The 23,861-nt window shown below is 44.3% G+C and overlaps 1 protein-coding gene across 1 annotated transcript in view; it reads left to right on the top strand.

Annotated features, from left to right (window-relative positions):
* LOC121540458 (collagen alpha-1(XXIV) chain) overlaps nucleotides 1–23,861 on the top strand; it is a gene marked incomplete at its 5' end in the record, with an annotated part of 76,042 nt that overhangs the window by 11,152 nt on the left and 41,029 nt on the right. The window contains 7 exons of the mRNA XM_045213605.1: nucleotides 508–615; nucleotides 12,326–12,379; nucleotides 14,091–14,144; nucleotides 20,621–20,677; nucleotides 21,093–21,146; nucleotides 22,759–22,812; nucleotides 22,921–22,974. Coding sequence (XP_045069540.1) covers nucleotides 508–615; nucleotides 12,326–12,379; nucleotides 14,091–14,144; nucleotides 20,621–20,677; nucleotides 21,093–21,146; nucleotides 22,759–22,812; nucleotides 22,921–22,974 — 435 coding nt within the window. The remainder of the gene's footprint in view (nucleotides 1–507; nucleotides 616–12,325; nucleotides 12,380–14,090; nucleotides 14,145–20,620; nucleotides 20,678–21,092; nucleotides 21,147–22,758; nucleotides 22,813–22,920; nucleotides 22,975–23,861) is intronic.

The following is a 23,861-nucleotide window of genomic DNA, read 5'->3' as shown; positions in this document are numbered from 1 at the left end:
ATGTCTATATTTTACCCATCTACCAATAGGTGCCCTTCTTTGCGAGGCATTGGAAAACCTCCATGGTCTTTGGGATTAAATCTGTGTTTGAAATTCACTGCTCGACTGAGGGACCTTACAGATAATTCTATGTGTGGGGCACAGAGATGAGGTAGTCACTAAAAAATCATGCAACTTATTATGTGACTTGTTAAGCACATTTTTACTCCTGAACTTATTTAGGCTTCCCATAACAAAGAAGTTGAATACTTTTCAGCTTTTCATGTTTAATTAATTTGTAAACATTTCGAAAAACATAATTTCACTTTGACATTATGGGGTATTGTGTGTAGGTCAGTGACACAAAAATCTCAATTTAATCAATTTTAAATTCAGGCTGTAACACAACAAAATGTGGAAAAAGTCAAGGGGTGTGAATACTTTCTGAAGGCACTTGGATCCTCATCATCAGAGATAAATCAGTGTCCATGCTGCACACACACACCTTTGTTGTTGTTTTGTGTTCAGGGAGAGGCTGGCAAATCAGGTCCTATCGGTGAGACAGGGCACATCGGGGACATCGGCCAGAAAGGGGGCACAGGACTGAAAGGCGCCAGAGGAACCAGAGGCCCTGCAGTCAGTACCCACATTATTTTTATCCCAGTATAGTCTGTGACCTAACTTCCTATGTGGGAGCCTGCCAATTCTCTTTAAACCTGTGTAACAAAGTGTCCCTCATTAGTACTGAAGGGTGTAAACCTGTCAGTTTTGGGGGTCTTCCAGTTTTATGTACAGTAAGAGCGAGCAATCCAAAAGTAAGCTCATACTGATAGTTTAAGGCTGTTTGTAATAAAAAATGGTCTGGCCAAGAGGACAGCTTCCATGAAGCTATAGTCTCAACAATAAACACTTGAAATGGGACTGTTTTAGTGTCCTCGTTGATTGAGATGAGGTAACACACTCAGCATCCTTGTGATGGGTGATTTGAAGGAGTCAGGCACAGGAGGGTAAATCACAGAATACAGAGTTTAATCCGGGATACAGAGTTACGCTGAATTGCGCCAAACAGTCCAGTGCGCAAAACAGGCGCACCAGAACAAAACAGGTACACAGGGAAAATATACCCCGGCAATACAAAATACACGGAGCTCAACCGAGCTACACTATCCTCACACTAAACAATCACCGACAAGGACAAAGGGGCAGAGGGAACACTTATACACGTACTAATGAGGGGATATGAACCAGGTGTGTGTAACAGACAAGACAAAACAAATGGAATGATGAGATGAGGAGCGGCAGTGGCTAGAAGGTCAGTGACGACGTACGCTGAAGCCTGCCCGAACCAGGAGAGGAGGCAGCTTCGGAGGAAGTTGTGACAGTACCCCACCCCCCAAAAAAACTGGAGCGGACCAGCCACCACCGGCCTGAGGAGAGACACATGGAACGAGGGGTTAATACGATAATCATGTGGGAGTAATAACCTATAGGTAACCTCGTTTATCCTCCTCAGGACTTTGAACGGCCCAACAAACCGCGGGTTCAGCTTCCGGCAGGGCAGGGGGAGGGGCAGATTCCGGGTTGAGAGCCAGACCCGCTGGCGGTCAGCGTTGGCCTTCTGACGACGCATGGCGCGTTGGAGGTGGACATGAGCAGCGTTCCACGTCTCCTCCGCACGCTGAAACCAGTCATCCACCGCAGGAGCCTCGGTCTGGCTCTGGTGCCACAGTGCCATAACCAGTTGGTAAACTAAAACACATTGGAATGGCGTTAGGTTAGTGGAGGAGTGACAGAGAGAGTTCTGGGCATATTCAGCCCATGGCAAGAACACCGACCACTCCCTGGCCGCTCCTGGCAGTAGGACCGCAGGAACCTACCCACATCCTGATTTACCCGTTCCACCTGCCCATTAGACTTGGGGTGGAAACCAGAGGTCAGGCTGACCGAGACCCCCAGACGTTCCATGAATGCCTTCCAGACCTTGAATGTGAACTGGGGACCCCGGTCAGACACTTTGTCCTCTGGTACCCCGTAGTGCCGGAAGACGTGTGTAAACAGTGCCTCCGCAGTCTGCAGGGCCGTGGGGAGACCGGGCAGAGGAAGGAGGTGGCAGGCTTTGGAAAAGCGGTCCACAACGACCAGGATGGTGGTGTTACCTTGAGAGAGGGGAAGATCAGTAAGGAAATCAATACTTAGGTGAGACCATGGCCGTTGTGGAACTGGTAAAGGCTGTAACTTACCTGCTAGGAGGTGCCTAGGTGCCTTACTCTGGGCGCACACCGAGCAGGAGGAGACATACACCCTCACGTCCTTAGCCAAGGTAGGCCACCAGTAATTTCCGGTCAGGCAGCGCACTGTACGACTGATACCTGGGTGACCAGAGGAGGGGGACATTTGTGCCCAGTAGATCAGACAGTCACGGACAAGAGCAGGCACGTACTTCAGCCCAGCTGGACACTGAGGTGGAGATGGCTCTGTGCATAACGCCTGCTCTAAATCAGCGTCCATCGCCCATACTACCGGCGCCACAATGCAAGAGGCCGGGAGTATGGGGGTGTTGTCTCTGGGCCTCTCCTCTTTGTCATACAGCCGTGACAGTGTGTCTGCCTTCACGTTCTTCGTACTCGGGATGTATGATACAGTCAAATCAAACCGGGTTAAGAATAGGGCCCAACTGGCCTTGCGAGGGTTCAGCCTCCTTGCTGCCCGGATGTACTCCAGGTTACGGTGGTCCGTCCAGATGAGGAAAGGGTGTTTCACCCCTTCGAGCCAGTGCCTCCATATGGTCAGGGCTCGGACAACTGCCAACAGCTCCCGATCACCAACGTCGTAGTTCTGCTCCGCCGGGCTGAAGCAACAGGGGCAGAGCTTGGGTGGCGTGCCCGAGCGTTGAGATAGGGCCGCGCCTATCCCTACCTCGGACACATCCACCTCCACTACGAACGGTAGTGATGGATCGGGGTGGGCCAGTCCCGGGGCTGAGGTGAACAGACCCCTCAGGTTACTGAAGGCCCTGTCAGCCTCAGCAGACCAGCGGAGCCGGGACAGCCCACCGTTCAACAGAGATGTGATGGGAGGACCTTGCGAAAGCCCCAGATAAACCTCTGATAGTAGTTGGCAAAGCCAATAAAGCGCTGCACCTCATTTACCATGGTTGGAGTTGGCCAATTACGCACAGCTGAAATGCGATATCCCTCCATCTCCACAGCTGAGGTGGTAATGCGGTATCCAAGGAAGGAGACGGACTGTTGGAAAAACAGACACTTTTCTGCCTTGGCATGAAGGTCATTTTCCAACAGTCGGGCCAGCACTTTGCGAACCAGGGACCCATGCTCGGCGCGTGTAGCGGAATAAACCAGAATGTCATCGATGTAGACCACTACACTGCGACCAAGCATGTCCCGAAACACCTCGTTCACAAAGGACTGGAAGACGGATGGAGCATTCATTAAACCGTACGGCATCACCAGGTAATCATAATGCCCCGTGGTTGTGCTGAATGCTGTCTTCCACTCGTCCCCCTCTACGACACGCACCAGGTTGTATGCACTCCGGAGATCTAATTTGGTGAAGAAGTGCGCCCCATGCATTGACTCGATCACCAAAGGAATGAGGGGGAGAGGATAACTGAATCATATCGTCCCCTTGTTCAGTGATCGGTAATCAATGCAAGGGCGCAGACCGCCCTCTTTCTTCTTCACAAAAAATTAACTTGAGGAGACGGGCAAAGTGGGTGGACATGTAAACCCCTGGCGCAGGGACTCGTGACGTATGTCTCCATAGCCTCCGTTTCAGCCTGTGACAGGGGATACACATGACTGCTGGGAGGCACAGCGTCTACCCGTAGGTTTATCGCACAATCCCCCGCCTGATGAGGTGGTAACTTGGTCGCCTGCGTTTTGGAAAACGCATGCGCCAAATTTAGGTATTCCTGGGGAATGCGCACGGTGGAGGTACTGTCTGGACTTTCCACCGTGGTTGCACCAATGGAAACACAGAGACACCTACCCTGACACTCTCGCAACCACCCTGTGAGAACCCTCTGCGGCCATGAAAAGGTGGGGTTGTGGAGTGCTAACCAAGGAATACCTGGTTGGTATCAGGCGCTCTCTGTCCACAAGGGGGCACCCCTCCCCATGGGTGGCTTATTACTGGGATTCATTTCTGATTCCTCCCTTTAGCTCACTGGTCCTTATGAGGTGCTTAGTGATACAGGTTATGGACTCAGTAGGCAGTTGGCAATCATGCTGCTATCCCACACACAGTCTATGTTGTTCATACTGTATGAACTCCAAGATAAGATGTCTGTCTCCTGCTCAATATGTTTCATTCCTGGGAATTGGATTACGAATCACCCTGTCTGTTATCACATGGGGTCAGTTTTTCAGAGCAGTCTGTCCCTTTTCCAGCTGGGTTACAAGGTGTGGTGTCACTGGTACCTATGACTGCTGGGCATGATAACCTCCATGATAACGTTTTTTTCCCCGTCTCTATTTTTAATGCGTGCACCTAGCGTGATGAGAGGGGAGATGGCACGGGCTGGGGTCTCCCCTTGCCTTCCTCCCCAGATGTTCGCTGTGACAACAGTACCCCCAAGTTGCACAGTCAATCGGGGTACGTCACTGGTAGCCGAAGCCGGCGAACTCAGAGTGGACCGGGCTTCAGGCAAACATCGGCACTTAAACATATTGTTTCTACCCCAATTTCCACAGTGTTTCATGGGTTTCAAGAGTTGCGTCCTCCACATGTGAGGTGAATAAAAAGAGTCCTTTCCCCACAGTCAGACACTTGGTTGTCGAAAATGTTGGAAATAAAAAAAGGCATGAAAAAGAACCAAATTCTCAGAGTCCACAAGGTGATGTTCCACCCCTTCAGATGGCACTATTTCAGGAGACTCTGTCTGTGTCGACCAATTGCCCTGGATTATGCGAGCAGGCAACAATTTGTTGTGCATACAGTGGGGAAAAAAAGTATTTAGTCAGCCACCAATTGTGCAAGTTCTCCCACTTAAAAAGATGAGAGAGGCCTGTAATTTTCATCATAGGTACACGTCAACTATGACAGACAAAATGAGAAAAAAAAATCCAGAAAATCACATTGTAGGATTTTTTATGAATTTATTTTCAAATTATGGTGGAAAATAAGTATTTGGTCAATAACAAAAGTTTCTCAATACTTTGTTATATACCCTTTGTTGGCAATGACACAGGTCAAACGTTTTCTGTAAGTCTTCACAAGGTTTTCACACACTGTTGCTGGTATTTTGGCCCATTCCTCCATGCAGATCTCCTCTAGAGCAGTGATGTTTTGGGGCTGTCGCTGGGCAACACGGACTTTCAACTCCCTCCAAAGATTTTCTATGGGGTTGAGATCTGGAGACTGGCTAGGCCACTCCAGGACCTTGAAATGCTTCTTACGAAGCCACTCCTTCGTTGCCCGGACGGTGTGTTTGGGATCGTTGTCATGCTGAAAGACCCAGCCACGTTTCATCTTCAATGCCCTTGCTGATGGAAGGAGGTTTTCACTCAAAATCTCACGATACATGGCCCCATTCATTCTTTCCTTTACACGGATCAGTCGTCCTGGTCCCTTTGCAGAAAAACAGGCCCAAAGCATGATGTTTCCACCCCCATGCTTCACAGTAGGTATGGTGTTCTTTGGATGCAACTCAGCATTCTTTGTCCTCCAAACACGACGAGTTGAGTTTTTACCAAAAAGTTATATTTTGGTTTCATCTGACCATATGACATTCTCCCAATCCTCTTCTGGATCATCCAAATGCACTCTAGCAAACTTCAGACGGGCCTGGACATGTACTGGCTTAAGCAGGGGGACACGTCTGGCACTGCAGGATTTGAGTCCCTGGCGGCGTAGTGTGTTACTGATGGTAGGCTTTGTTACTTTGGTCCCAGCTCTCTGCAGGTCATTCACTAGGTCCCCCGTGTGGTTCTGGGATTTTTGCTCACCATTCTTGTGATCATTTTGACCCCACGGGGTGAGATCTTGCGTGGAGCCCCAGATCGAGGGAGATTATCAGTGGTCTTGTATGTCTTCCATTTCCTAATAATTGCTCCCACAGTTGATTTCTTCAAACCAAGCTGCTTACCTATTGCAGATTCAGTCTTCCCAGCCTGGTGCAGGTCTACAATTTTGTTTCTGGTGTCCTTTGACAGCTCTTTGGCCATAGTGGAGTTTGGAGTGTGACTGTTTGTCTTTTATACTGATAACAAGTTCAAACAGGTGCCATTAATACAGGTAATGGGTGGAGGACAGAGGAGCCTCTTAAAGAATAAGTTACAGGTCTGTGAGAGCCAGAAATCTTGCTTGTTTGTAGGTGACCAAATTCTTATTTTCCACCATAATTTGCAAATAAATTCATTAAAAATCCTACAATGTGATTTTCTGGATTTTTTCTCTCAATTTGTCTGTCATAGTTGACGTGTACCTATGATGAAAATTACAGGCCTCTCTCATCTTTTTAAGTGGGAGAACTTGCACAATTGGTGGCTGACTAAATACTATTTTTCCCCACTGTACCTATGCAGTGTCTGGGGCTCAGGATATTGGACTACCTGGACAATTGGCTGGTGGTAGCCAAGGAAGCGAGTGGTGTTACACGCATCCATGCAGGTTTCCCATGTTCAGTCTATGGGTTTTATAGTGAATTGAGAAGAGCTGTTTGACTCCATCTCAGTGCATTCCGTCTCTAGGTCTCGAGTTATACACAGTCGAGAATCGTGGGTTCTTGTCCCCGCAAAGGGAGGCCAGTTTTCGGCTTTGCTTGGCCCAATTTTGTCTATGTTGTTTTTGCCAGTGCCTGCGCCTATTAAGGATGATGGTTTCTATAATAGCCGTGGTTGCCCCCAAGCTGTTGCTGATGCAACCTTTCCAGCGGTAGTTGATAGACACTCGCTTGGACGCATCGTGCCACCCAACCGGTTACTCCGGGTTTCTCCATCATGCCTACAGCTCTGGCTCGGTGGAGGGACCCGCGGCTGTCATTGCTGGGGACCTCCATGTGTCGAGTTATATCCTGCAGGGTGATCACGACAGACGCATCCCCCCGAGGGTGGAGTGCGCTGTGCGAGGGCAGCTCAATTCGGGAGTTGTGGACAGTGTCGCAGAGCATGCTGCACATCAATTACAGTGGGGAAAAAAGTATTTTGTCAGCCACCAATTGTGCAAGTTCTCCCACTTAAAAAGATGAGAGAGGCCTGTAATTTTCATCATAGGTACACGTCAACTATGACAGACAAATTGAGGGAAAAAAATCCAGAAAATCACATTGTAGGATTTTTTATGAATTTATTTGCAAATTATGGTGGAAAATAAGTATTTGGTCACCTACAAACAAGCAAGATTTCTGGCTCTCACAGACCTGTAACTTCTTATTTAAGAGGCTCCTCTGTCCTCCACTCGTTACCTGTATTAATGGCACCTGTTTGAACTTGTTATCAGTATAAAAGACAAACAGTCACACTCCAAACTCCACTATGGCCAAAGAGCTGTCAAAGGACACCAGAAACAAAATTGTAGACCTGCACCAGGCTGGGAAGACTGAATCTGCAATAGGTAAGCAGCTTGGTTTGAAGAAATCAACTGTGGGAGCAATTATTAGGAAATGGAAGACATACAAGACCACTGATAATCTCCCTCGATCTGGGGCTCCACGCAAGATCTCACCCCGTGGGGTCAAAATGATCACAAGAACGGTGAGCAAAAATCCCAGAACCACACGGGGGGACCTAGTGAATGACCTGCAGAGAGCTGGGACCAAAGTAACAAAGCCTACCATCAGTAACACACTACGCCGCCAGGGACTCAAATCCTGCAGTGCCAGACGTGTCCCCTGCTTAAGCCAGTACATGTCCAGGCCCGTCTGAAGTTTGCTAGAGTGTATTTGGATGATCCAGAAGAGGATTGGGAGAATGTCATATGGTCAGATGAAACCAAAATAGAACTTTTTGGTAAAAACTCAACTCGTCATGTTTGGAGGACAAAGAATGCTGAGTTGCATCCAAAGAACACCATACCTACTGTGAAGCATGGGGGTGGAAACATCATGCTTTGGGGCTGTTTTTCTGCAAAGGGACCAGGACGACTGATCCATGTAAAGGAAAGAATGAATGGGGCCATGTATCGTGAGATTTTGAGTGAAAACTTCCTTCCATCAGCAAGGGCATTGAAGATGAAACGTGGCTGGGTCTTTCAGCATGACAATGATCCCAAACACACCGCCCGGGCAACAAAGGAGTGGCTTCGTAAGAAGCATTTCAAGGTCCTGGAGTGGCCTAGCCAGTCTCCAGATCTCAACCCCATAGAAAATCTTTGGAGGGAGTTGAAAGTCCGTGTTGCCCAGCGACAGCCCCAAAACATCACTGCTATAGAGGAGATCTGCATGGAGGAATGGGCCAAAATACCAGCAACAGTGTGTGAAAACCTTGTGAAGACTTACAGAAAACGTTTGACCTGTGTCATTGCCAACAAAGGGTATATAACAAAGTACTGAGACACTTTTGTTATTGACCAAATACTTATTTTCCACCATAATTTGCAAATAAATTCATAAAAAATCCTACAATGTGATTTTTTTTCCTCATTTTGTCTGTCATAGTTGACGTGTACCTATGATGAAAATTACAGGCCTCTCTCATCTTTTTAAGTGGGAGAACTTGCACAATTGGTGGCTGACTAAATACTTTTTTTTCCCACTGTACCTAGAGCTTTTGACGGTGTACATAGTACTCAGGCACTTTTTCCCATTCTTGCTAGACCAGTGCTTCTCAATTATTTTCTGTTACGCCCCCCCCTAGGAAGAAGTAAACATTTCACACCTCTGCATAACATTGTATCCTTATTAACATTAAAGAAAATAAAAAAGAAAGAAATATAGATCAACTTACAACAAAGAATAACTTTATTAACATTGTAACAGAAAATACTTAAAGTGCATCAATTTGCCTGAAAAAAAAAAAAATGCAACCCTTATTTAAACTGTAAATTTTTTTTGACCATTTGATACTGAAAAATAAAATATAATCAATAAATAACAATACATTCAAATTGATCAGCAACATTAACTCAGGAGCACAATATATGAAACACTTTGACCTATAAAACAAAAATAAATAAAACAATTTGTGCTGATTTTTTATTATTTTTTTATCAAAATGAGGAAGTCAGGATTAATGGCTACAATGAGCACGTTTTGCAGTGCACAGCTTTTCGAAGCGGGGTTTGAAGCATGATACTGCAACTCTCAGCTCCTGCTCAATGTTTAGCTGGGACCTGTACTTGGTCTTCAGTGCAGCAACAGCAGATAAGCCAGTCTCACAAAGAGAGGCAGTATCCACTCTTAGCCCTCTGCCCTAAGAGTGGATACTGCCTCTCTACACTCAGCCAGAATTCACTCAGTGTCTGTGATGTGAACCTCAGTCTCAATGTGGAGTCAGACGTGATATCAATTAACTGGTCCTCCTCTGCAGAGCTGAAACCAGTTGGAGCTGGTGCATTGAAATGATCTCTCACCCAGTCATATTGGGAACTGTTTTCAGGGAAGTACTTTTTAAAGAATCCCATCAGTGATGAAATATGCTCCTTAATATATGGAATCACTGAGGTGGCATCATAGTCAGTAGTGTCAACAAATTCATGCAGGTTCTCGAATGAATAAGTATTTCCTTCATCAAGTCGCCTGCCCCACATTGCAAGCCTTCGAGTGAAAGAGCTGATCTTGTCTGTGACCTGAGGTGTTTATCTTTCCCTTGAAGCTGTAGATTTAGTTCATTTAGCTTTCCAAATATGTCACTCAGGTAGGCCAGCTTTGCCAGGAAGTTCTCATCACTACATTTTTCTGCGAGGTCATACTTGTGCTCCTGCTCCGAAAACATTCTTATCTGCTCTCTGAGCTCAAAAACTCGGGACAAGACTTTTCCTCATGACAGCCACCTTGCTTCACTGTGAAACAGCACAGCTTGATGTTCAGCTCCCATCTCCTCACAGATAGCAGAGAAGACTCTTGTTTTTAGTGGTCTGGTCTTTATGAAATTGACTACACCTACAATGTCAGTCATAACCTCACTTAATTCAGAGGAAAGGTGCCTTGATGCCAGTGCTTCTCTGTGTATAACACAGTGTGTCCACTCAGCATTAGGTGAGGCCTTCTTGATGAGTGCCCAAAGTCCTTTTCTCATCCCTGCCATGGTCTGTGCACCATCACTGCAAACACCAATGCAGTTCTCCCACTTTAGCCCATTCTCAGTCAGGAAGCAGTCCAGCATTTTGAATAGCTCTTCAGCTGTGGCTCTGTCTCTGACATATTTACAAAAAAAGTAGATCCTCACACAGGGAGTTTGTCATGTCAAAATGTACATAAACGATAAACAGTCTTTGTTGCTGTCAGTTGCTTCATCGAACTGTAAGGCAAAAAGTTTGTCTTTGAGTTTACCAGCTGTTCTTTAAGATCGTTATCAATGTCATCTATACGTCTGGCGACAGTGTCATTGGCGACAGTGTCATTGGACAGAGGGATAGTTTTTATTTTTGCAGCACTTGCGTCATCCAGCATGACAGAGACCATGTCTAATGCTGCAGGCAGTATCAGCTCCTCTGCTATGGAGTGGGGTTTTCTGCACTGAGCAATTTGGTACGCCACCTTATATGACGCTGGTTTACTGAAGTAGCATTCACAAAGCGGGACGATTGTTGGCAATATTCGCACGTTTTTCGCTGAAAAAAACTCAAGAGGCTTATCAGCGTGATTGGGGTGTAATGTCTTTAAGTGACGCCTTAATTTATTTGGCTTCATGCTGTCAGCTGCCAACATTTTTAGACACAGTAAACATACCGGTCTTTCCTCGTCTCCCACCGTAGTCACAGTGAAGCCAAGCGCTACATACGCTTCGTCATATTTCCTCGTCTTAGCTTTCGGGAGACTTTGTCTCATTATCTCCGTCTTTCTTTTCATCCCTGTTAGATATGTTTCCATGGTGTCTCTTAAGGGTTTGTTATCTGCACTTCATATCTCCTGCTCTGTGCTGTGTGCTCTTGTTCGGTGCAAAAAAAACCTACTCCCTGCGGCAAAAAAAAGCATGTTCCCCGGGGTCACACGCGCCCCCCCTGGCATCGCTCCGAGCCCCCCCAGGGGGGCGCGCCCCACTATTTGAGAAGGACTGTGCTAGACCAACATGAGGACCGACATCGGGACAGTGGTGGCATACATCAACAGACAGGGAGGGGTTCGGTCTTGGTTCCTCTTGTCCGGTGTGGACTTCCCTCACTTCAGGCGACGCATCTCCCTGGGCGCCTTAACACTGGGGTCTGGTGGCATCTCGGGCGTTGTTTAAAGGGTTTCCTGTAGGAGATATTTGTGGTGTGGCAAGTTGGGCCTCACCACACACCGTTTTCTGAGGTTTTATGTCTTTGATGTCACTGCCCCCAGTGTAGTCCACAGTGTGCTTACGGCTGGGGCAGGAGAGGGTCATTAGGCAGCACACAGATTGCACAATACCCGGGTACTGCAGGTTTTCCTGGGTTGGATCTCTGGGTGGTCTGCCGTGGGCCATTTCAATTGGTGTCCGCTGGGGTCGGCTTGTAGCGGGATTTCATGTCCCCATAGCTGTGTTGTACCAAGTTGACCGACTGAAAGGGAATGTACAGTTATGACTATAACTATTGTTCCCTGAAGGAGGGAAACGAGATACAACACCTGTTCGGCCCCGTGCCGCCCAGTTCTGAGCTTGGTGAAGAGCGGTACTGAATTGAAGGAATGAATCTGTGCCTCTAGTTTATCACCTGGGGAAGGCGGGGCTTCCGTTGAGGCATGGTGTTCATTGGCCTTGTCAGGCATGATTCTAATGTTCTTCAGTAGATGGCGCTAGCGCTCGAACTCCCGCCATAGCTGTGTTATACCCCGTTTCCCTCCTTCAGGGAACAGTAGTTGTAGTCCTAACTGTACGTTTTGTATAGCAATTAGCAGCTTGCTAATCCGGTAGTATTTGAGGACAAGCGATAGGCCTGTTAGGTTTTCTATTATGAGTTGTAAAAGCCTGATGTCAGAAACAGAGCAGAGGACACAAATAATCGTTTTTCCCCTGCAGCACGGGATCACACAGGAAAATGAAGAATAAGCCAGGATTCTCCTTTCAGTAGAGAACAGAACTCCTTTTCTAGTGTTAGGCCGTGAAAACTCTGTTGTGATAACCGGGGAAGGGAAAGATGTATGTCTTAGTGTCATACAACTCCTCAGTTCCTAGGTTATATTTAGCATTACCACATATTAAAGATAGAATATCAAAACAAATGGCTGTAAAAACGAATGTGTGGCTGTTTTCTGCATTATTTTCAGGGTCGTCCCGGAGTTATGGGGCCTGAGGGGATGCCTGGAATGGCAGGATACACGGTGAGTTACAGCTGTCTGGCTACAATAACAACATACACACACTTCTCTTTCTCTCAATCTTTCTCTTTCTCTCCATCACTCCCTCTGTCTCTCTCGATCTTTCTTTCTCCTCTTCAGTTGATGTCTCTCTCGGTCTCACTCACTCACTTATTCTCTCTCTCCTCTTACACACACACACACACACACACACACACACACACACACACACACACACACACACACACACACACACACACACACACACACACACACACACACACACACACACTTGTTCAACAAACTCTAAAGTGATTCCTAAGGGTGTGTGTCTCTTCAATCACTAACAACAACATCTAAGTCCTGTTCTGTTATGGTGACATCATGTCACTCACAACAAGTCATGACTCCAGAGTGTCCTTATCATATTTGTCTCTTTTCACCTCAGAGCAGTGCTTGACTTCGACAGGAGCTCACCAGTGCTGAGTACCGGCATCTCAAATGTTCTACTGCTTGAGCTCCTGTTCCTGTTATAGAATATTAGATCATAAGTATTGTGGAGCTCCTGCACCTAAATATAAACAGTACCGGTACCCAAAATGAGTAACGGCACTTATTTCAGTCCAAGTCAAACACTGCCTCAGAGAGATTACCCCAAAGAATCTGAGAGGATCTGACATGGCCCTTGCTCTACTTTGCTCTGTTCCTACACATCCCACTGAACACAACATGCCCTCAGGTCATCTCTAAATCTCTTTAAGCCCATTCCAGAGTTCCCTAAAGAGGTGGCATTCATTGCCAACTCCCCTGCCTGTCTCTTTCTGTGTATTTCTGCATTGGCTTTGAACCTTCATTCTTGAAGTGAAATAATGTGTGGATTGGAACCATCTTTTCCTCTGACAAGCAAGGTGTGGCCGTGGCCGCTGCCTTGCCTTCTGGCTTCTCTCTAGTCCAACACAAGACAACAGAACACCTGGTGTCGAATCAATACCAAGCTTACACACACACACCCATACACCAACAGCGCTCTGCAGCCAAATACAACTAGACAGCAGAGCACATGTGTCGTATCAATACCAAAGCAAACAGAATGTCAAGCCAGAACAGAGAAGAAAGTCAGACTGGATATGGTAAAGTTAATCACCAAACCCTTAAAACCAAATTCTTTGGCACCTCCACAGCCAGGCCATTGTCAGTCTTCATTCTGGTTTTTAGTCAAACACAACTAGCCAACATAATGTATCAATAATACCACAGCAAACACACACCTAGCCAAACAGGAACAAAGAAGAAAGGTAAATTGGATATGGTCAACCTCAAACCCTTATAACCAAATCCTCTGGCAACTCAAGGGGATGCCAGGTCATTGCCAGTCTAAATCTGGTTTTTAGTTACATAACGATGTAAGGCACCACAAGTTCACGTTGTACCTATTTAGTACGTTTGTATTGAACACTCACTCTTAGTTCACTCACACACCCCACCCAAGTTTTTGAGTGATTTCTGAGGGCCTGCCAAATAAGTCATTATACCAGGGAAATATCTCTCTCCTTTGCTAACCTTAGTGTGTTTAAAATAAAGCATTATGATTAACACTGTTAACACTTGTTGACAACCTACGCCGTGTCAAGTTATGTGTTATTGTACTATCTGTCTACAGTGAGTTATGGGTTCTTTGAATGGTATGCAGCATATGACTTGTCAGGTGAATAATCATGGGTTTGGTTATTCTTAGGGCCACGCTGGTAAGCCAGGATTCATCGGACCTCCTGGGCCCAAAGGTGAAAAGGTAACCTGAGCATTTGCATGTCTTATTGTCCTCCTTCGGCACACAGTATTATGTTTTTATCCTTTTGAAAATATACGCCATGTACAGTTGCTTCAGAAAGTATTCATACCCTTTGACTTATTCCACATTTTGTTGTGCTACAGCCTGAATCTTAAATGGATTAAAATGTTTCGTTTTTTTCTCACCCATTTACCCTATATTTTACAAATGTATTGAAAATGAAATACAGAAATATCTGATTTAGATTAGTATTGACACTCAATACTTAGTAGAAGCACCTTTGGCAGTGATTACAGCTGTGAGTCTTTCTGGGTAAGTCTCTAAGAGCTTTCCACACCTGTATTGTGCAACATCTTCCTATTATTATTTTCAAAATTCTTCAAGCTCTGTCAAATTGGTTGTTGATCATTGCAAAAAAAACATTTTCAGGGCTTGCCATAGATTTTCAAATAGGTTTAAGTCAAAACCAGTGATGGTCGGTGCCAATTTAAGATGAGGGTCTTATGAGCATGGCCTTATTTCTATTACAGCATATTAGATGACGGTCATTCATATTCCATTCACCCAGCTCAATGTAACATCAATAGGTTTAGGCTACTACATTATACTAAAATTGTCTCTGTACCCATCATGAGGTTACTACTATGAATGAAAGTTTACAACATAGAGAATTTTGAGTAATCAAGGTGACAGACAGTGACACATTCAATACCGCTGCACACTCTTGCCTGCATCTAGCTGATCTAGGGAGTAATCATTAGTCCAACAGTTGCAAATGTGAATTTCTATTGGACAAATTCAGGTATTTTTATCACAGTTTCATTCCGTTTGCTTCTGTTTAAGAAAAGTTTTTCAACAGAATCGGCGGAATGAATACACCCCTGATCGTTGTATATATAATTCCTTCTCGCAACTATCTACACGCTCTCCTCCTCTCATCTTTTCCCGTCGCTTGTGGACTACAGTGCACAACACATAAGCTGTCTGTGACCAGGCGAAAAAACCTTTCCAAGCCAAACCTTCACATCATGACTGCTATAACAACTACACACAGGCCGCTATAACCGCTATACACAGACTACATCGTTGTCACGTCATAGTCAACATAGCTATTAGAACTAACGCGTTAGTAAACCTGCTAGCTACAATCAAGCAGTACAGTGTACAGTCAGAAAGCAGTTTAGCAGTTACTCCGGTGGGTTCCTGTGGCAATAAATTAATAAAACCAAAAGCTTACCTCCAGTGTTGGATAGCCATAGCCAGCTAGCTAACGTAGCATCCCTCTCTGAGCCGGGTGTTTGAGTAGGCTAAACTAGCTAGCTGCATTCGCTAGCGATGTGAAAGTGAAAGTAAAAAAACAATACAACCAAATATAGCTTTCTCTCTCTCTCTCTCTCTCTCTCTCTCTCTCTCTCTCTCTCTCTCTCTCTCTCTCTCTCTCTCTCGCTTCTCCTTAATTTAGGAAGAAATTAATTTGTTCAAAACTGTTCAACTGTTGTCTTTCTCTCTCTTTGAGTCAACTACTCACCACATTTTATGCACTGCAGTGCTAGCTAGCTGTAGCTTATGCGTTCAGTACTAGATTAATTCTCTGATCTTTTGATTGGGTGGACAAAATGTCATCTCATGCTTCAAGAGCTCTGATAGGTTGGAGGACGTAATTCCTGTGTAAGTCTATGGAAGGGGTGAGAACCATGAGCCTCCTAGGTTATGTATTGAAGTCAATGTACCCAAAGGAGGACAGAAGCTAGCTGTCCTCCGGCTACACCATGGTGCTAACCTACAGAGTGCTGCTGAGAATACTGTAGACCTTCATTGCAAAACAGTGTGTTTTAATCAATTTGTTGGGGACGTGAATATATTTAGGATAGTTTATTTTAAAAGGATAATTTTTTTAATGTTTTACTATTTTCATTTTTATAAAATTCACTGAGGAGGATGGTCCTCCCCTTCCTCCTCTGAGGAGCCTCCACTGGTCAAAACTGTAACTCAGCCATTCAGAAACATTCACTGTCTTCTTGGTTAGCAACTCCAGGGTAGATTTGGCCTTATGTTTTAGATAATTGTCCTGCTGAAAGGTGAATCAACCTCCATAGTCATGGGAAGTAAGAGTGCTGACGGTGCTGCAGTACCCCCTGAAAAATAGTAATACCAAATAAATACACATACTATATATATACAGTGGGGGAAAAAAGTATTTAGTCAGCCACCAATTGTGCAAGTTCTCCCACTTAAAAAGACGAGAGAGGCCTGTAATTTTCATCATAGGTACACGTCAACTATGACAGACAAAATGAGAAAAAAAATTCCAGAAAATCACATTGTAGGATTTTTAATGAATTTATTTGCAAATTATGGTGGAAAATAAGTATTTGGTCAATAACAAAAGTTTCTCAATACTTTGTTATATACCCTTTGTTGGCAATGACACAGGTCAAACGTTTTCTGTAAGTCTTCACAAGGTTTTCACACACTGTTGCTGGTATTTTGGCCCATTCCTCCATGCAGATCTCCTCTATAGCAGTGATGTTTTGGGGCTGTCGCTGGGCAACACGGACTTTCAACTCCCTCCAAAGATTTTCTATGGGGTTGAGATCTGGAGACTGGCTAGGCCACTCCAGGACCTTGAAATGCTTCTTACGAAGCCACTCCTTTGTTGCCCGGGCGGTGTGTTTGGGATCATTGTCATGCTGAAAGACCCAGCCACGTTTCATCTTCAATGCCCTTGCTGATGGAAGGAGGTTTTCACTCAAAATCTCACGATACATGGCCCCATTCATTCTTTCCTTTACACGGATCAGTCGTCCTGGTCCCTTTGCAGAAAAACAGCCCCAAAGCATGATGTTTCCACCCCCATGCTTCACAGTAGGTATGGTGTTCATTGGATGCAACTCAGCATTCTTTGTCCTCCAAACACGACGAGTTGAGTTTTTACCAAAAAGTTATATTTTGGTTTCATCTGACCATATGACATTCTCCCAATCCTCTTCTGGATCATCCAAATGCACTCTAGCAAACTTCAGACGGGCCTGGACATGTACTGGCTTAAGCAGGGGGACACGTCTGGCACTGCAGGATTTGAGTCCCTGGCGGCGTAGTGTGTTACTGATGGTAGGCTTTGTTACTTTGGTCCCAGCTCTCTGCAGGTCATTCACTAGGTCCCCCCGTGTGGTTCTGGGATTTTTGCTCACCGTTCTTGTGATCATTTTGACTTGAGCCCCAGATCGAGGGAGATTATCAGTGGTCTTGTATGTCTTCCATTTCCTAATAATTGCTCCCACAGTGGATTTATTCAAACCAAGCTGCTTACCTATTGCAGATTCAGTCTTCCCAGCCTGGTGCAGGTCTACAATTTTGTTTCTGGTGTCCTTTGACAGCTCTTTGGTCTTGGCCATAGTGGAGTTTGGAGTGTGACTGTTTGAGGTTGTGGACAGGTGTCTTTTATACTGATTACAAGTTCAAACAGGTGCCATTAATACAGGTAACGAGTGGAGGACAGAGGAGCCTCTTAAAGAAGAAGTTACAAGTGTGTGAGAGCCAGAAATCTTGCTTGTTTGTAGGTGACCAAATACTTATTTTCCACCATAATTTGCAAATAAATTCATTAAAAGTCCTACAATGTGATTTTCTGGATTTTTTCCCCTCAATTTGTCTGTCATAGTTGACGTGTACGTATGATGAAAATTACAGGCCTCTCTCATCTTTTTAAGTGGGAGAACTTGCACAATTGGTGGCTGACTAAATATTTTTTCCCCCCACTGTATATATACAGTACCAGTCAAAAGTTTGGATACACCTACTCATTCAAGGGTTTTTCTTTATTTTTACTATTTTCTACATTGTAAAATAATAGTAAAGACATCAAAACTATGAAATAACACATATGGAATCATGTAGTAACCAAAAAAGTGTTAAACAAATCAAAATATCAAGTAGCCACCCTTTGCCTTGATGACAACTTTGCATACTATTGGCATTCTCTCAACCAGCTTCACCTGGAATGCTTTTCCAACAGTCTTGAAGGAGTTCCCACATATGCTGAGCACTTGTTGGCTGCTTTTCCTTCACTCTGCGGTCCAACTCATCCCAAACCATCTCAATTGGGTTGAGGTCGGGTGATTGTGGAGGCCAGGTCATCTGATGCAGCACTCCATCACTCTCCTTCTTGGTCGACTAGCCCTCACACAGCCTGGAGGTGTGTTGGGTCATTGTCCTGTTGAAAAACAAATGATAGTCCCACTAAGCACAAAGCAGATGGGATGGTGTAACGCTGCTGAATGCTGTGATATCCATGCTGGTTGTGTGCCTTGAATTCTAAATAAATCACTGACAGTGTCACCAGCAAAGCACCCCCACACCATCACACCTCCTCCTCCATGCTTCACAGCGGAACCACAAATGCGGAGATCATCCGTTCACCTACTCTGCGTCTCACAAAGACACAGCGGTTGGAACCAAAATCTCTAATTTGGACTCATCAGACCAAAGGACAGATTTCCACCGGTCTAATGTCCATTGCTCGTATTTCTTGGCCCAAGCAAGTCTCTTCTTCTTATTGGTGTCATTTAGTAGTGTTTCCTTTGCAGCAATTCAACCGAAGGCCTTATTCAGTCTCATCTGAACAGTTGTTGTTGAGATGTGTCTGTTACTTGAACTCTGTGAAGCATTTATTTGGGATTTAATTTCTGAGGCTGGTAACTAATGAACTTATCCTCTGCAGCAGAGGTAACTCTGGGTCTTCCTTTCCTGTGGCGGTCCTCATGAGAGCCAGTTTTATCATAACGCTTTATGGTTTTTGTGACTGCACTTGAAGAAACTTTCAAAGTTCTTAATATTTTCCTGATTAACTGACCTTCATGTCTTAAAGTAATGATGGACTGTCATTTCTCTTTGCTTATTTGAACTGTTCTTGCCATAATATGTACTTGGTCATTTACCAAATAGGGCTATCTTCTGTATACCACCCTTACCTTGTCACAACACAACTGATTGGCACAAACGCATTAAGAAGGAAAGAAATTCCACAAATTAAGAAGGCACACCTGTTAATTGAAATGCATTCCAGGTGACTACCTCATGAAGCTGGTTGAGAGAATGCCAAGAGTGTGCAAAGCTGTCATCAAGGCTAAGGGTGGCTATTTGATTAATCTCAAATATAAAATATATTTTGATTTGTTTAACAGTTTTTTGGTTACTACATGCCATTCTTGATTACAATGTAGATAATAGTAAAAGTAAAAATAAAGAAAAACCCTTGAATGAGTAGCTGTGTCCAAACTTTTGACTGGTACTGTATATAAAGGAGATTTTATGCTGAAACCATCCTATTAAACGCCAATATTTAGGATTATGTTTTACTGCTTTTTCATTCTAGTTTTTATTGAAAGAAATATTTCATATATTTTACATATGCCACACAGAAGGACATATATGACACCTCTGATAATCTGAAGTACCCAAAAAGGCCACTAGATGTCTGGTGATAGATTACATGAAATCCTTTAAAAATACCAAAATGTAGGTAGTTTACTGGTAAACTTCAAAAGTTTCCAGTAGTATAACCTCCCTTTGCAACCCTAGTCAAGACTATCAATAAAGGGTTACGCTCGTGAGACCACTTTGAAATAAATCTTAATCACCAAAGCTTTATTAAAAGATCAAGTTTGGCAGCAGCAGAACGGTGAGCGGACATCCCCTTTTTATCTATGTAGGCTATTACATTATTTTAGCCAGTGCTTGTTATTATTTTGGATGTGCATAAAAAAAAAACTGGCTATATGCCCATCATGGAACGAGAGATTAGATAATCTAGTGAAACTCGTATTTAGAAACATTTATATCTTGCTTATTGAGAACATGCCTCACACATACAATACAATTTATGGGAGCCAGTATTTTTTATTTGAGGAGAAGTGCGATGCGTAAAGGTCAAATACTCGTTAAAGCCAATTACAACAATGTTGACTGTCAACACTCCAAACATATTGAGCAAACACTCAATTTTTTCTTCTGTTGCTATCACTCATTACTATAGCCTATGCTATTTAATAAACTGTAGTATCAAGCCTTAATGGACTAGGATATTCCATGCCCCTAGCCGAATTGGAGTTGAAGACAGCGCAAAGACCGTCAATAACCTACAGAACTTGAGACATATAGTATTGAGCCATGATTGGCCAGTGAGTGGTCAAACCCTTGTTACACCTACAACTTGTTTATTCATCAAAACCCAGACCTTTTGTGCCACCGCCAGCTATTGCGCTCATAATAACAGCTGTGAAAATATTTCGGACACACCCCTGGACCTATAGCGCTACCACCAGAGCTTAGATTGACCATTGCATTACGTTTATTAAAATAGAGCCCTATAAATCTTAGATTGCCGTGTTCAGCATATTTTAGGCTAAATGTCCTGAGTTATGAGTTGATTAAGTTTGTTGTGTCAGAGTGTGATATTTTGGCGTGTTGTGTTTCAGGGTTACCCCGGAGAAGACAGTAAGATCCCAGGACCTGCCGGGCCACTAGGTGAACCAGTAAGTGGCTTAGGGCTGAGTCAGAGGGGGGATCCAAAATGCCACCTTATTAAAGTGTTATATAAGAGTTTTCTAATAGTGGTGTTGCTTGAGGTATAGCTGTCCAACCATGCTTGACAGAGGTCCAAGAGAGTGGATGTCCAAAGTGGTATAGTAGATGGCCCTCAGTACAGATTGTAAGCAGTGTAACCTATGAGAAAGAGGGTATTGTGTGGGTACAAGTTGGCGTAGGGCAAAAGTCCATGCTATGACAGATACAATGGCCCTTAGTGTTTCACTCCAGCCTGAACTAAGATGATGCATGGCAGAGAGTATAAGGTGAAATACAGCCGTTCCTCAAAGATTCAGAGCCCTAATGTACACTTTGTTACAAAGTGGTCACCCTGCTCATCTGATGCTGTGTGTGGTTTGGAAGGGTCCACCGGGCGAGCGAGGAGATCGTGGAGAGCCTGGAGATGAGGGATATCAGGTAAAACCAGCATAAAAACCACAACATCAAATGCATCACAAAATCACTTTTCAGGTAGTTTTTCTGTTCTGTTTACTTTCTTTTCTTTTGGTGCTGGGTTGAAAAGTAGGCCTGTTGAGACCACACATGCATATCTGAGACACGGAGCATCCCGGATTACTGAATTCCTAGGGATAAGCCAGGAGGAAATCTGGTGCTATTGGTGTAGACACTGAAAACTCACACTGATTAAACACACACACACACAAACAGTTCAGGTCAGGTGTGAAGTTAGCAATACGAGATGAAAGTTGTGGAGAGTGGAATCCCAGAATCCCCTGCGGCACGGTTACCAGAGTTCTCCCGTCCTTTAAAAACTTTCCCAAAACGCAGCCCTCCTCAGACAGAGAGAGAGAGAGAGAGAGAGAGAGAGAGAGAGAGAGAGAGAGAGAGAGAGAGAGAGAGAGAGAGAGAGAGAGAGAGAGAGAGAGAGAGAGATGGCTTTAAAGGCCCAATGCAGCTGTTTTTTTGTTTGTTTGTTTTCTCAGTATCAAATAATTTCTGAGTAACAATTAAGTACCTAACTGCGATTATTTTCAATCAAAATTGTCAAAAGGAAGAAAAAAATCCTTCTTAGCAAGAGCAATTTCTCAAGCAATAATTTTGCTAGGACTGTCTGGCATTGGTCTAATTGGGGAGGGGAAGACTGACACATAGCTGTTATTGGCAGAGAACTCTCTTTCTTATTGGTCTATTAACTAATTTACCACCTGGTGATGTCACCAAGCAGGCCAAAACTCCATCCAACCAAAACAGGTTGAAATTTCAGGCGGTCTTTTCAAACAGCTCTTACACTAAAAGGGCATTGTCATAATTTTCACTATTTCACAGTATCATTCCAACCTCATAGTGTGGAAAATATATAAAACACAGGAAAATCTAGTTTTTGAGTGCACTGGGCCTTTAAGCATTTATAAGCATTTTTCTGCTGAACTGAATCTGGGTTCAAAGTCACAGTGGCTAATCTTTATTTGGCAGTTGTTGAGAGGCTTGAGAGACTTTCAGGATTCCATTAAACTAAAGGTCCTTAACGCTTAACTGTGTGTATGTGTGTGTGTGTGTGTGTGTGTGTGTGTGTGTGTGTGTGTGTGTGTGTGTGTGTGTGTGTGTGTGTGTGTGTGTGTGTCCCACGGCCGGGTCAACCTGTGGGGCTTCCCCCGCGCTGAGTGGTAAATTTATAGAGCCCATTTAGTCTGAGCCACCTGCAGCCCACTGTAATAAAATATGTACCCACAAAGCTTGGCCTGGGAACTACAGTACTATGTGGGTTTGTTATTCTTATGGTATGCACCTTAGAGGACTATATGGTGCTTACTGCTGTTGAAATAAATATAGATACTTGCACACTGTTTAATGCTCCCACAGTGTTATTGGGCAACATTTCAACCTGAGGGACCAGGCTTACCGCTGATAGTGTAGCACATAGTGGAACAAGACACATTTGACTGTCCCCTGACCCCTGGCTGTCACTGAATGACTTGACTTCATCTCCTGAAGTTTATATACCCAGTTGAAGTGACTTTGTAGCTGTAGTGTTTCACCTGAATATAATGTGTCTTATTGTTGTTTTCAGGGTCACATTGGTATCACTGGACATCGCGGGGCGGTTGGAGCTCCAGGCCTTCCTGTAAGTCCAATACAATACTCTGTGTAGGCCTTATCAGCATTGATTTCTATGTCACATTTTGCACATTGACATAAGAATAAATCAAATGAGTGTGATTTTGTTGTCTAGGGAACACCAGGGGAACCCGGAGAACAGGGCCCAAAAGGAGAAATGGGAACTCTGGTGAGTGTGTGGGATTCTTTGTGAATCCCTGTGTCTGAGTCATGCTGCTCCAGGGATCTCTAGATTAACTGTTACAGTGTACTGTAGATGGTCAAGAAAGTGTTAGCACCAGGCTTCTGCAGAAGCCTTCCTACAGGCTTCCTTGGCACTGAACACCATGAGGGTTAGGTTAATAAGCAATCACCTGTCAGTACTATGGGAGAAGAGGAGACACTCACTTCCAAACTGCAGTTCCTAACATGATAGCCATTAGATAACAGTAGAGATAACCGGTTTGAACCTATCAGTCCTTTTGCTCTCGATCAACAATCCGATGTGCCAGCGCGTAAGCATTCTCTCCCCTTTGCTTGGTTCTGCTACCTTCCCATAACAGAAAACATGAAGGGAGAGAAAAAAAAACGATTTTATTACCATGGAATCAGACTGGGCCAAAACAATGCAGACAGGCTTGGGCATCGGTGTCTTTGATATCAGAGAAAGAGCGATGAGGAAAGAAGGGAAAGAGGAAGGAAAGATGGAAGGAGATAATTATGTTTGTTTGGCCACCCACTGTGCGCTTCATGCTTCAAAGTGTTCCGTCTGATTTCCACAAGGCAACTTTTCATTTTCTTATTTTCTTATCTGAAAAGGAATGGCAAGCTTGAGAATACACACAGAAAGTTGGCATCAGTTAGAATTTGGGGAAAAATTAACTTTCTATTATGCACTTCAAGCCTGAATTACTTCACTTCAAGTCTGAATTACTTCACTTCAAGCCTGAATTACTTCACTTCAAGTCTGAATAATTTTATTTAAAGTCTGTATTATTTCACTTGAAGTCTGAATAATTTTAACTGCAGCTTAATAATGTGAATATACATTTTCAGCTGTGAAATTCTTGCATTTGT

Source organism: Coregonus clupeaformis, unplaced genomic scaffold, assembly GCF_020615455.1.
Source record: "Coregonus clupeaformis isolate EN_2021a unplaced genomic scaffold, ASM2061545v1 scaf0127, whole genome shotgun sequence".
NCBI lineage: Eukaryota > Metazoa > Chordata > Actinopteri > Salmoniformes > Salmonidae > Coregonus > Coregonus clupeaformis.
This window is presented reverse-complemented; position numbering and strand designations above follow the sequence as displayed.